General features: G+C 39.0%; 1 protein-coding gene across 3 annotated transcripts in view; it reads right to left on the bottom strand.

Annotated features, from left to right (window-relative positions):
• Window positions 1-15,258, bottom strand: part of SULF1 (sulfatase 1) — a 176,919-nt gene that overhangs the window by 98,948 nt on the left and 62,713 nt on the right. For all 3 annotated transcript variants that reach the window (XM_050940671.1, XM_050940670.1, XM_050940672.1), the window contains 2 exons: window positions 8,244-8,303; window positions 7,683-7,917 (listed from right to left, as the gene is read on the bottom strand). In XM_050940671.1, the coding sequence (XP_050796628.1) occupies window positions 7,683-7,854 (172 nt within the window). In that variant the 5' untranslated portion in view covers window positions 7,855-7,917; window positions 8,244-8,303. The remainder of the gene's footprint in view (window positions 1-7,682; window positions 7,918-8,243; window positions 8,304-15,258) is intronic.

Below are 15,258 nucleotides of genomic sequence, written 5' to 3'. Positions count from 1 at the left end.
TCTAATTTTAAAGGAAAAGTAAATATTTTACATCATGTCATCGAAAATACTTTGCAAAATTCTAGGAAATTTGAGCTCTTTTCTTGCTCGGTCACAAAATACAAGGGTAGACTAATCTGATAGGCAGATTCACAAGCCAGCAGCGGGTTGAACATTATTGTGCAAAGCTAGATGCTGCCATAGAACACATCAACAAAAGATAAGTAAAATAGGTACCATTCTAAGAATTAATAAGCTCTATTTGACACTGAAGACTCAATGAAATTCTCTCCTTTAAGGGATAAGAAATTTTAATATTTGCCCCACTTCTAACTAATTTTCAATTTGATTTAGAACTTGATCCTGCAGCCCTTTACTCATGTGACTATTCCTAACTCAGACAAGCTGATTCCCACTGAAGCCTGGGACTTCTCAAACATGCACTATTTATAAATGGTTATTTGACTTCTCAAAAGCATTAAGAAAATATTGTTTTATTGCAATACATGCAACACAAATAAACCCTTACAATAATTAGTAGAGCATTATGCTTCAATAGCTTTTGCAGTCACCCAGCCAACAGTGATTTAATTATACATTATCAAGTAGCAGGCAAAGCATAGAGTTATTTTTTAAAAATCACACTAAAAAGAGACCACATGCACTGACAATAACCTCACTGGGTGAAATCTGTCCCTGTGCAGAGGAGCAGCACACAGGCTTCTGCAGTACCTCAGTCCTGTGTTCTGAGTCAGCTTAGCATTTGTGGTTGATCAGCAAAATAATTTTTGATAGCAGTCCCAACCAAACTCCTGTTCATTATGATTACATCATTATGCATGGATCTAGCCTAAGGACTTGGAGATGGTTATCTTAAAAATTTTTGTTAACCCTTTGAAGCTCAACAAACTCATGTTACAGAAAAAGATGAGGGCGGTAGGTAGGATCTTCAGGTGTGCAGCAGCCTCTTGCTGTGAAATGGTGAGCCTGGTCGCTTGTGCTATGGTCTGTGAGTACTTGCTGATAACTACCAAAGTTTTGCAATGGTCAGTTGTCCAACAAGCCAGGAACTTTGGGGGAAAAGGGGAGCAGAGGTGACAATAGGCAATAGTCACTGAGGGGTTTTGTATTTTTACAGCTTTGGGGATTTTGAGAAGTGGATTTTAGCTTCTCCTGTTATATTTTAGTTTATTTTGCATAGCTGACAGCACTTTGCTTACAGTCAGTTTTACTGTTCCCCTGTTCTGCTGTATGGGTCTATCACAGAGCAACAGGAAGAAGAAAAATATTTTAAAACCATGAAAAATGGGATTGTAAAGTCACAAAATTGCCAGGAAGGCTCAGGGCTAGGTGTAGTATGTGAAATTATCTTTAATTATTTTTAAGCTTGTCAATTAATTGCAGTTAATTCACACGATTAACTAAAAAAAGTAATCACAATAAAAAAACTAATCGAGATTAACAACACTGTGTTAAACAATAGAATACCAAATGAAATTTATTAAATATTTTTGGATGTTTTTCTACATTTTCAAATATATTGATTTCTGTTGCAACACAGAATACAAAGTGTACAGTGCTCACTTTATATTATTTTTATTACAAATATTTGCACTGTAAAAATGATTTTAAAAAAGTGTTTCAATTCACCTCATACAAATACTGTAGTGCAATCTCTTTATTGTGAAAATGTAATTTACAAATGTAGATTTTTTTTGTTACATAACTACACAAAAACAAAACAATGTAAAACTTTAGAACCTACAAGGCCAATCGGTCCTATTTCTTGTTCAGCCAATTGCTAGGACAAACAAGTTTGTTTACATTTATGGGAGATACTGTTGCCTGTTCCTTATTTACAATGTCACCTGAAAGCGAGAACAGGCGTTCTCATGGCACTTATGTAGCCAGTGTTGCAATGTATTTACGTGCCAGATATGCTAAACATTTGGATGCCTCTTCATGCATTGACCACAATTCCAGAGGAGATGCTTCCATGCTGATAATGCTCACTAAAAAAAGAGTGTGTTAATTAAATTTGTGACTGAACTCCTTGGGGGAGAACTGTACATCTCCTGTTCTGTTTTACCCACATTCTGCCATATATTTCATATTATAGCACTCTCGGATGATGACCCAGCATGTTTGTTTTAAGAACACTTTCACAGCAGATTTGACAAAACGCAAAGAAGATACCACTGTGAGATTTCTAAAGATAGCTACAGCACTCAACCCAAGGTTTAAGAATCTGAGGTGCTGTCCAAAATCTTCAGAAGTATTAAAAGAGCAACACTCAAATGCGGAAACTACAGAACGTGAAGCACCAAAAAAAAAAAATCAACCTTCTGCTGGTGGCATCTGACTCAGATGATAAAAATGAATATTAATCGGTACACTCTGCTTTGGATCATTATCAAGCAGAATCCATCATCAGCATGGACGCATGAGCTCTGCAATGGTGGTTGAAGCATTAAGGGACATATGTATCTTTAGTGCATCAGGCACGTAAATATCTTGTGAGAATGGCTACAACAGTATCATATGAATGCCTATTCTGCCTTTCAGGTGACATTTTAAACAAGAAGTGGGCAGCATTATCTCTTGCAAATTGTAACCAAACTTGTTTGTCTGAGCGATTACTGAAGTAGGACTGAGTGGACTTGTAGGCTCTCAAGTTTTACATTGTTTTATTTTTGGATGCAGTTATTTTTTTTTACATAATTCTACATTTGTAAGTTCAACTTTACTGGTAAAGAGATTGCACTATAGTACTTGTAGTAGGTGAATTGAAAAATACAATTCCTTTTGTTTTTTACAGTGCAAATATCTGTAATAAAAATAAATAAAAAGTGAGCACTGTACACTTTGTGTTCTGTGTTGTAATTGAAATCAATATATTTGAAAATGTAGAAAACATCTAAAACATTTAAATAAATGGTATTCTATTATTGACCGTGCAATTAATCTTTTTAATCGCGCAATTAATCATGATTTTTTTTTTAATTCCTTGACAGCCCTAATTATTTTTAAACCATTTAGTAGATTTCAGGTTAACTAGTTACCCCAAACACTGATTTGCTGGTTTTTGTGGGGCTGACATATTAGTTTTAGCAACTGAAATCTGACATAGTCTTTGCATCAAATTTCCTTTTTTTCGTTAAAGTGGGAGACGGAAAATGAGGTATTGGTGTTTTTGACTCTGTGGGAGTAGAGTTGATAACCCTTCCAGACTGGCCAGGAGTCTCCCAGAATGGGACTCAATCTCCCGGCTACTGAAACCAATCCAGGAGTTTTAAGCCCCTAAAAGTCCAGTGGCCTGTGCAGCAGGGCTAAGGCAGGCTCCCTACCTACGCTGGCCCCACACAGCTCCCCTTTGTCTGGCTCAAAGGCACAGGAACCATGGCCATGGGAGCTGGAGAGGTGGTGCCTGCAGGCAGAGGCAGCACGCAGAGCCGCGTGGCCAGGCCGCCCCGAGCCTAGGAGCCAGTCACTTTCCAGGAGCCGCCCAAGGTAAGTGCTGCCCAGCTGGAGCCGCATCCCTTCCTGTACCCCATCCCCCTGCCCTCAGCCCCCCCCCACCTAAACTCCTTCCCAGAATCCGCATCCTATACCCCCTCCTGAACCCTGAACCTCCTGCCCCAGGCTCAGCCCTGAGCCCCCTCTCCTTCCCTGCCCTTCGAACCCCTCGGGCCCACCCCCCAGCCCAGAGTCCGCACCCCCTCCCACACCACAACCCTCTGCCCCAGAAAGTGAATGAGGGTGGAGGACAGCGAGCGACGGAGGGAGGGGGATGGAGTGATGGGGCAGGGCTGGGGCATGGCCTTGGGGAAGGGGCAGGGCAGGAGATGGGGCAAGGGTGTTTGGGTTTGTGCGATTAGACAGTTGGCAACCCTATGTGGGAGCCGTTACATCTCTCCTTTGAGTAGTGTGGTCTGCCACAATACTTGTATATGTGACATTTGAAGATGCACACTTCGCAGGATTGGGCCCATGGTAAGTAGCATTCATTACCTTTTTACCCTGCAAACTTGTATAGAAATGTGCATAGGAAAATATTCAACTAAATATAGACAAATAGCAGGGATTTAAAGATACAGAATTTTTTGAAAGTAACTGCTCAGTTCTGCTGCTGCTGCCACAATACATTACTGTCACTGAAAGGCTCCCTTTCACTTGAGTGAGAGTTGGATCTGGCTCCTAGTTATTTTATTTATTCCACCAGGTATGCACTTTACGAAACTGACGCTAATATATTTACCGCACTGGAAATCAACACTTCAAAGGCAGGTTAGGCTGCCTCCTTTTCACGTGGAAGGGGACTGTTAACCCCTTATTAAAACTCAGTGTTGTTTTTTTTTTTGGCTAGCTCCCAGTACCAAAAGTAAGGGAAAGTGTCAATGGGAAATCAGGACCCTGACACACTCAATCCCCAGGAACAATGGGGAGAGGCCAATGTTCCAGGTCAGCCTGATTGACAGGGCGAGCAGGCTAATGAGGGAGTCAGGAGGCCAGGGGGCCCCGTCCTCTGTGTGAACTGGAATTGCTGGGTCAGACAGAGTGGGGCCAAGCTAAGGAGAGAGCAGGGGCCCAAGCTGTGCTGGGAGCAGAGTCATAGAAGCAGCCTGGAGAACAGATCTGTGCCGGGAGAAGGGCTGTAGTCACCAGATCCAGAGGGACCAGAAAAGCAGTCCAGGAAGCAGGTCAGTGCTGGGAGCAGAGTCACAGAAGCAACCCGGAGAGCAGACCTGCGCTGGGAGGAAAACTGTAGTGACCAGAGCCAGAGGGGTCAGAGAAGCAGCCCAGGGAGCTAGAGGCAGAGGAATAGCAGCAGTGCTGGGGCAGAGTGGAGCTGCAGCAGTCTGGAGCTGGGTGTGGTGAGCAGCTGGGAAGAGTGAGGGGGTCCCTCGGCGCAGGGAGATGCCCCCAGCCAAGAGGCTTTGCAGGCCAGACTTGGAGGGGGATCGTAACCCTTATGGGGCAGGGATGACACTGGGAAGAAGGGTCCTGCCACCTAGAGCCTGAGGGCATTTGGCCACCACCAGAGCAAGTGTCTGACCTGCAGCATCCCTGCAGCACAGCTAGGGCTTGAGAAGGAGGTCTGGGACTTGTGAGGAACAGACCGTAATCTTCCCTTACATTCCAGAGACGCTGGTTGTGATGTCCCTGTGCCACAGAGCAGACCCTGTGGATAGGATCCCACTGATCATTACATCCATTTCAAAGCAAATACAATTTATTAAACAGCAACCAATTAAAAAAATAAGGAAAAAATGGGGAAGGTTAAAGGAAAATACATAACCCCACGCTGTGGCAAGGGGACATGAAAGGGAAGATCACAGTCTGCAATGCTGCACAGGAAACTGAGCTATCTGGGTGAAGGGGTTTGATTGCAGGCCGAATGCAAATGGAGGGGACTGCTTGAGGGAAATTGTGAGATTGAATTGGCAGAAACACCATGGAGACAGACAGAGAAGGCAGCAAAGAAGAAGTCCCAGAGATAGCCAGAGAAGCACTCGGTTAGCCTGACTCTGAAAACAAAAAAACAGTGAGAGACTTGGGGTAGAGTGCTGGCTGGAAAGAGGATTGGAATTATGAGCAAAGAAACTTGTCTCCTGGTGTTTGATTCCTACTGTGTTCGGGGTAACAGAACTTTATGTACATTTCTTGTAAAATACACAGAGTTGCATCAAAGAAACAGCTGACTCCATCAATTTCTCCTAATTGAAATAAGCAATTCACAAGGCCTTGAATATTGGCTAGCTGCATAGGTCACAAGGAGTAACATTATTATACACTATCATGCGCTCTGTGGTATTTCCCAGCTTTCTGCAAATTATGTTCTGGATTTTACTTCACTGTTCTGCATAACTCTAGGACAGAGGGGAGGTGAATTTTACATATTTTGCTTCAATGATTCTACACTCAGAAGGCAAACATCTTCTATTACAAAGAATGTGATTTGCAGAGGATCATTTATGTTAGAATACTAAAAGAGTTGGTTTCATTCCATAAGTCCTAGACCTCCTGATGCCATGGCATAAACCACTTTAAATATTTTAAAGGGTGTGAAACTCAGCTTTGCCCACGTGGGGCCATAAACAGAAAAATGATGACTCATATGTAGAAAATAATGTATCTTTAAACCTTTCAAATAAGCAGAATGATCTACTGTTGAAACTGCAAAAAAATATGATGTGTTTTGGGGCCAAATGCTGGTTCAATGTGCAAAGCGTATGTAAATTTCTTGTGTAAGGGAAAACTATGCAGGGATTGTGGAGAAGAGAACATTCCTTCAATCCAGTGGTAAGGCATATGTACAAGCAGGTTGCGGTGGTTTCATTATGGGCCTGCAATAGCAGCCACAGCCCTCTGTGAACCTCTAAGCAAGTTTCTGAGTCAGCAGTTCCAGTATGTGAGCAGAGAGATTTACTACATCCTTGCTACTCTCCCAGCATACCTACAATCCCCCCTCCATGGTCTTGTGAAGACAGCTGCCAGGATGCACTGTTCTGCGAGCATTTTCTTTTCTACATGGCTTCTACAGCCTGGCCCAGTGCCCGGTAGAAACGGGCCGCTGTTTAGCCATAGAAGGGAGGCCAGGGCTTGACCCTTGTACAGAAATTTCCAAAATGTCTGTAACTAAAAGAAACAAATCTACATAACAGCTATACATATAGCCCTAGAATCTCTTAGACGAATAATACAGGATTGTTTATAACCACTGAATGGCCATTTATTACGCTGCATGGTTAAATAAATCAGTGATTAGTGAAGACACAAATAGAATAGATTAGACAGACAGCTCTAAGGGCTCAATGGGAAAACTCACTATGTCCAATGACAGGATTAGCCCTAAAATAAGAAATATGAATTTATTATTTGTGGACTAACAGCCCAAAAAGTTGTACAGTCATTATCAAATCATAACAAATACAAAAATGCCCATAATTAGATAAGTTTAGTGGTTAATATCTTTCTAGAGTATTTAACGGAAAATATGCCAAGGAGATGATCTTTAAGAAGTCCATATTTTTTTCCCCCTCAGAAAATTATGAAAAAATCATTTCCTACATGTTGTCAAAGTTGTGATCAAATACTGCATATACACAGAACAAATAAACTGGCCTCCGTTCCTATACTTCAAATGGTATGAAAATAGCTTGACTTTAAACATATTTAAAAAATTACATATAAATAATATAAGCTTGTGATCTGAAATTAGGTCAAGTTTGCATGTGTGTGTAATATATCAGATCATATATTATATATGACAAAAAAAGAAAATATAGCTTTTTATCCATCTGGTACTATGCAATAGGTAACAATAGCTTCAACTTTTTAAAGAGTTATATAAAAACAGATTGCCAGAACTAACTTAAATATTATGAATTGAATTTCTTATTTTTTTAAACTGTTTTTGGCCCTATATGTTTTTAAATACTGTATTTCTCGCAACCTCCTAGGTTAACATGGATGATTGTAAGGTACTTATCCCCTAAACTGGAACTAGGTGAGTTAAATCAGGTGAGCAATAAAATGTATAATACAATTTTTAACAATATAATTTCCAAATCTGTGAACCATGTCTGATAACATTGCAGAACAGGCACATTTTTGAATATCAATTATCGTGTATTTCAGTAACTTCTGCTATATACATGTGTAAAGGAAACTGAGTAGTAAGTAACATAATTGTGTCTCACCAAGCTCCACATCTTGGTCATCTGTTAGCACGAGAATAATGTTGGGTCTGATATTTTTTCGCTCCTGCTGCACACGTCCTCTGAACCTTGGGGATTTGACAGTAGTACAGAGACTTCTTAGCAAGTCAGTACTGAGTGCAGTCAAAAGGAGTGCAAAGCAATAATACTTCATTGTAGTTTCAATATCACAAGCAAAATAATTTCCCCAAAGTGTCTGTTCCTTAGTTTTCAAGATCTGTGAAGAGAAAAAGATTAAAACTGAAATGCTGCCGAAATAGTGAATAAACTTGCAAAAATGTTTGGAGAAAGGCGATATTCAGAAGTCAAAACTAGCAAATACAGAGTACTGTGACAGCAACTCACGCAGATTAATGGTAGCTTTATACTAAGTCATCTTCTGAGAATACACTTGGACATTTTGCAACTTCACTTTTCATTTTACTTTTGCTCCAAGTTAGTCTATGGACTGCATTTTGTATTCATACAACTTCCAATGTACACCTCACACTTCACTCCCCCCCTCTTTTTTTTTAACAGCACAGTGTTCCTTAAATGCAGTACCTGGGTATAGTAATGAATTGCTATGATGCACAGCTGTTCAGAACATCTGTAGGAGGAGCCCTAAAAGAAGGTAAAAGCAGAAGACATGTTAGTCAAAGACCTCACAACTTATTGTGGTCTGAACTAACTCTCTGGAATGGCACATCAGAGCTTTTCTTTTGTCCACTAAACGAGAAAAATAGAAGAAATCTACATTCACCATTGTTTACATAATAGCATATCTTCCTTGTTGGTGAGACTGCACCTTTGTGTTTAGAAGCAAGTGAAATATATAATCCTGTCATTGCCATATGTCTTTGTACAACATTTATAATAACCCTGTGAAACTCTCAGAATAAGAAGTGTTAATTTCATCTGGATGGCACCTGGAAAGCAATAGAATTATTTTAGGTTAACTCACCTGCATGAGATATTTAAAGACTCAGAAGCAGACAGAACAGCATGGCTGTCATTTGTAATCTGCATTGTATCACTACACTGAAAAGTCGTCTTTCCACTGACAGAGATCTCATATTAAGTGACGTCTGGACAGTCTCACCCAGCATTGTAAAAGCACATAACTGTCTCTCATCAATCAACTATGGAACTGAGTGCATCATCTATAATGCACAGTACCTCCTACAAACCCTTCTTCTCAATACTCCCTTTTCAGATTCAGCTCAGTATGCCTCTCAGAACTCCCCTCTTGGTGCTTGTCAGTCAAACAGCCTTGCTATTGTAAGACTTGATGCAAGCACAGAAGTTTTGCTTTGCTGCAGCAGATCTAAACCTGCAATTGAAAATGATTGATTGGTCTTGGGACTAAAGGTTAGCCACTTACACTTCAACATTTTTTGCATGACTGACTGAAGCCCTGTGAAAACATCACATTACACAATATGGGAAAGAAGGTTGGAGTAATGCCATCTCACTTTAAGGCATTAACTTGTTGAAAGCATTTTTTTTTATTTTTATTTTGGGACTACAGATAAACTGCAGAAGCCTCATAATTTTTTTTTTTAAAACAAGTCATATGGGAAAGTCTGCATGGGAATTGGCCCGCACCAGCCTTAATTAGAATGGAGCACTATTCCTCAGAAGGTCAGCACTCTCACACCTGAGACCTCATATTTAAACATGCAGCATTAGCTAGAAGCAGACACACCTAATTTAACAGGAGCAATCCATAACAAGAGAAAAAGGGGCCCATCACTCATGTACAAATACAATAAAAGGTGATATACATCTTGTGAGGGAGAACTTGACACAGACTGCTAGAAAAAGGATACTGTGCTTATTTTCACACACACCTGTTATTTTAAACTTCACAAGATACCCTATAAACAGTTTCATACTGCTCACTCTGCAGGCTGTAATGACACCAAAGGAGCGTGAATGTCTTTCAAACAAAAATCCAAAGTGTCTGTTGCAGAGTAATCCTGTCTTCCACTGTCTGTTCACCAACAAACATTCTGGTCTATGATTGACGTTAGGGCAATGCAAACCCAAAACGCAGGGATCGGAATTTATTGTTAAATACCATTTCAGTGATTACACGACATTCAGATAAGTAGACTGAAAGTCTGTAATTAGGCTGGAGTGACTTTTAAAAATACTTCAGTTTCCACATATTTGTTCCAGCTCACAGAAAAGCTGACAAAGAACAGGATCACTGGAGAAATCAGCATTTTTCTGACAGACACCACAGGCTTTTGATGCAAAAGCAAAAATATAGTTCCCCTAATTGTCTGATCTTTAAGCAAAACTTTGACTCACCTCACAAAGCCTGAAAAGATGTGTCAAGTGAGAGTCAATGTTTAGTTTCTTATATCAGTTGCACTGTACAGCAAACTTTTTCAGACAATGTTGACCCAGAAAGTGCAGTCATCCTGACTGCACTGAGCAAACATTGGCACCAACATGTTTGAATAATCTCCCGCAGTATGAACGGCGAGTTCCTGACAATTACACCTCAGTGCTAATAAAATTTAGAACAGTCCAAACCAACTTTACCAGCTATTCTTCAGCTTGTTTGAGCTCCACTAGTCAGTCAGTGAGGTAAAAAAAAATCCTTTAGCCTTAATTTTATGTTTTATTAACCAAAAATTCTTGTTAGATAATTCTTTTCTAGAAATAAAAGTATGAAGTTACTTTCCAACTATTCAATTTCTTTTTCTCTTGATAAGGGAAGACAAATGACTGAATTGATCTAAAACTTAAAAAAAATTAGCTTAATTTTATTGAAGTGACTCTTGCGCAAAAGCACAGAAACGCAATCGTTGATCACTCAGAGCTCTGAATAATGGTTATTTCCCGCCCTTCATTTTTTTTTTTTTTTGCACAGACAATTCTTTATTCAAAAGTGACCTTTTAAAACGTTCCATCCTCTCACAGGCTGGTTTCCAGCTCCACAAGGCAATGAAGTACAGAAGACAACAGACAAAATGCAGAGCTTGATAGAGGAGACAAGGATGCAATGTTTGTGTTGGATACTCTTTCAGAGCCTACAAGTGTCCTTAGAGACATAGAAGTTTGTCTTGAAAAATTCAAAAATAGGAGAGATTTTTAAGAGAGACCTTTTTTCTTTACATGTAGCAAGTAAACTTAAAGCATTGTACAATATCCAAAAGTCAAAACCCAACTACAAGTTCCCTTTCTCCAGACAGGTAAATGAGAACATTGATTGTAACTTAGATACATGCTATATGGAAAGTTTAAGTATTTTTATCAGCAGAACATACATAATGACAACTGAAATCTCAGGAAGATGGAAGATAAGAGCAAAAGAAAACTCAAAAAGACCATCTTTCCTCATTTGGATGTAATTTTTAGTTCAGTCACACTATTTTTTTTTCATTTGAACATTAGGTCTTAGCTTGAGTTCACCCTCTAACACTGGTGCGAGAAAAATGAAAACGTAACACTTCTGCTGGCATCCATATTGGTATTCCCAGAAGACAATATACGACTGACGGACATGGAGAATGAACTGCTCCTCATGCAATCCTTGAGATAATTCCTCCAGGGGAGGCTTAAACTACATCAGTGTAGCAGCGCAAGGAGACTTGCATTGCCACAGTTTGTGCTATGGGTAAAGGCGGCTTCCCTCTCCAGGGCTGTCAGTAGGACAATTTCACTGGAAGGGATGAAGGGAGGAAATGATAATGACTTTACAAGCAATTCTCACATTTTGGTCAAAATTGTCAGGAGTGACTAGTGATTTTGGTGTCCCCGCTTTTTAGTGCCTGACTCAATATACCGTAGAGGAGGGCTGATTTTCAGAAAGAGCAGAGCACTTTCCCTTTGAAAACTGGACTCCTCTACAATGTCTCAAGTTCGGCACCCAAAAACTGAGGAACCATATATCACTAGTCAGTTTCAAAAGTCTTGATCTTTATCAATACCAGTACTATCCTGGAAATGTTTTGGCTTTTTGATTTCTAACATATTTCTTTATAGTACACCCTTGCAAACAGTATGAATAAAATTCTTGCTAGAATTCTCTAAGTTTAAATGCCACCTTTAATACACTTTGTATAATATCAATTACCCACTAAATATTCCTAAGTTTCTTTCTTCATTGTATAGTTTAGAGGCCTAACGCTAACTCCACAACCAGAGTCATGGAGACGAGTCCTCCAAACATCATGAGTCCCCAACCTGCCTTTTTCCAGCAGAGTGAACTTGGCTTACTTGTATGGATCACTCATATGTCCCTAAATCTAAAGTCAGGCTTGGAGATAGAGAGCTAAGAAGCTGTGTGAGTGTCGGTGTGTATGATCATGTCACCCTCCAATGGCTTTTCCACAGACATGATAACAGAGCTACTTCTACCAATTAAGGGAGGAATCTCCCATATCCTGTGGTTTTGGAGCATTAGAACAAGGATTGCAGTCCTGGCTCTCCAGGTACATGTGCTCTTTCTAATAACTGTCTGTTGGCTGTAGCATGTAAATTAGTTACAATAGGCATCCTAGTGCAAGAGGCTTCTGCCCTCCTTATGTACTGGATGGTTTTGTGATTAAGAGTTCTATTCCCATCTTTGCTACAAAATCCCATTGGACAAATCAGCCTCTCCATATTTTAACTGGCCTGTCTGCAGAAGTGGGCTAATTAAATATTGGTACCATAAATGCATGTTGTGAACCTTAATTTACATTTCTAAGGTGCTTTGATAACCCATGATGGAAGGTATTATGAAAAAGCAAAGTAATTTTTATTAGTAGTAGTAAGGGTACTAAGGATTCCAATATTAAAGAAAATATAATAACCACCCATGGCATAACCGTGATGGCCTCACCATAGCCTATATTACAGGCTGCTTTATCTCCACTACAAGATAGGCCACCCTTAATGAATGGGGAGGAGGAGAAAACCAAAACACAATCCCAGAAGAATTAGCCTCATAGGATGCTCCAGGTGAAAACAAACCAACACCACTCACCATGAGAAAAAAGTCCTTCTTGACCACAAGTATGATGATCAGTATAACTCTCTGGATGTTAGTGAGAATCAGCTAACTCAATAGTAGCTACATTTAACAACCTGAAAGGCATTTGACCCCAAAACCACAGCTTTCCCAGTTTCAATAATACCAGAGCCTTCCTGACAGAAAAGAAGAAGAAAGAAGGCAAGAAGAGAAATCTGGCTGTTTATGAGGAAGCAAGTATAGGGATACTAACAGTATTTTATAACTGCCTGCAGGGGCCACTCAAATTGTCTGGTGGGCCTTTCAATCTTCCAGGCCCTGAATCACAAGTCTCACACCAAAATCTGACAAACCTGGATGGATGGAAAAGAGAACATCCCCACTAGCACCAACTTGGTGGTGGCTTGGCCAACCAGTCTCCCAGTGGAGGCCAGACTCCATGCTTCCCACTATCACTTTCAATCATTTGCTTTAAAAACAATGGAAAAACCCAACAGTGAAATAGCTTTACTGACTAATTCTGAAATACTTAGTTATGCACAGTACTAATTTAAGTCAATGCAAAGAAGCTCCAGCATGGGGTAGAAGAGTTCTAATTCATCCCTCAACACACACGCACAGCTTCTATTAATCTTTAATATGAACATGAATGGGAGATGAGACTCCTTAGTCTTGGCATTTAACACAATTTGATTTATAACAAGTACATTGTTAAGGACTTCGCCTGGATCATGAAATTGTTAATCATACAAGTATAAAATTAGATAACAAAAGGTCACATAAGGCTATTTGTTAAATTTGCACCAAACCAACATGGTAGTTTAGAAGACTTTTCTCTTTTCAAAACATGTTGCCTTGATGGGCTGTAAGATTGTTCAGCATTAATAAAAATAAGAAGTCTGCATTCCAGTGTTATATTCAAGTCCTTCAGTTAAAAAATGTTGACAGAGATTACTATTGTGAGTTAAGTAGTGTTAATACCTTTCTCAAGTCCTACACTTAAATCTGCTCCTTAAAATAAAACAAACAAACAAAAAACACAGCAATCCCTTAGAGGCTATCAGGCATAACAGAGTAAAGCAGCATTTCAATTTCCTGTGAGATATCAAGCCTGAAGCCATGGAAAATACTTTTACAGTACAACAAAATCAGGAAACAGCAGGATCCATTGCCTTCTCTTAAAGGTTAATCCACTAATCTTACTTGTAAAGCACAGGATTTATAGCAAACATAAAGTATGTAGTTGCTATCTAGGTCTAGCCTCTATCTATTTGACATATGATATATTTTGTCAGTCAATCAAAGTTATCTGCTCACCTTCCAAATACAATCTATCCATTATTATCGTGTTTTATCAGGATCGGTTAATAGATTTGCTAATTATAATTTAAAGTAATTGCAGCCTCAGAGATTCATAATCTACATTTTAACATAGTAATTTCACAAACAACTACAGACAGGAGATTGCCACAAACCGGTTTGAAAAAGGAAAAGCCTGGACTCATTTGAAAGTGCACACATTTTGTAATCCACTTCTATAATTGCGTACAAGATAAAAAGTATCTTTATTAGGAGAAAATTTCCAGGAGCTCTACCATAGTAATCATGGGGCTTGCCAAATTTCAATAAAAATTCTTAAAATGCATAGTTGTATGAGAAATCAATTTGCTTGGCAAAAAAAAAGCAGCAATTTTTTACTTCAGTGCCATAGAACTAGAGTTGAATCAATCCTTAAAAAATTCAAAACAAATCAAGCTTTATATTTTATATTAACTATACACTACATGAAACAATAGTTTAAGGGAAAGTTCTAGCATGTCTATCACAAGCAAAGTGCCTTTTTGTTAAGTTACAAACTTCTATTAATTCAATTTCCTACATTTATTTTCTCACCATCTAATTTACTTTATTTTAAAACTTCATATTTCAACACAAACAAGAGGTGCATTTGTCATACAAAAGAGACCAATATAATTAAGCAGATGATGTGTCCCACAAGAAAAATCAGCCATTCATGAAAGCTGGTCACCAGAGGCCATTTCAAACAATGCATATTTCAAAGTAATCTAAAGTAATCCCTTCTCTCTACTGATTTGGTTTCCAGGCAGTCTTAAGCACATGTGTGCAAAAAACAGGAGGCTTATTAAAACCTGATGTTATATTGGAAGTTATAATGCAATAGGCTTATGATTGAATTCCCTGTGAGCCTTCAAAGAGGAAAAAAGAAAGTTAAATTTATATACTTATTGAATTTATGAGCCCCATGTTATATGTAGTTTATTAGCATTTGCTAAATAATTAAGACAAAGAAAAGTAATTAGCTATGCACTAGGTTTTAAACAGACTTCTAATATCAGATTTTGCTCTTTTAAAAAAAGTTAATTATATCTTGACTTTCCTGCTACAAGCTAGCGTAACTGGCAAAACACTCCAAATATTTTTCAACTATAAACAGTGATCTTTGTGTGTGAAGGAATTTAGGTAATTTTAAAATTCCTTTTTGAAAACCACATATCTTTTCTGTGACCCTACTCTGTTCAACAGAGTGGGACATTATTAAAACATACTGTACAATAACATACTGAGGATTCAGTGATCCAGTAAGTT

The sequence above is a fragment of the Gopherus flavomarginatus genome, chromosome 2 (assembly GCF_025201925.1).
Source record: "Gopherus flavomarginatus isolate rGopFla2 chromosome 2, rGopFla2.mat.asm, whole genome shotgun sequence".
In the NCBI taxonomy this organism is placed as follows: Eukaryota; Metazoa; Chordata; order Testudines; family Testudinidae; genus Gopherus; species Gopherus flavomarginatus.
The sequence above is the reverse complement of the archived record's forward strand: the minus strand, read 5'-3'. Positions and strand labels throughout refer to the sequence as shown.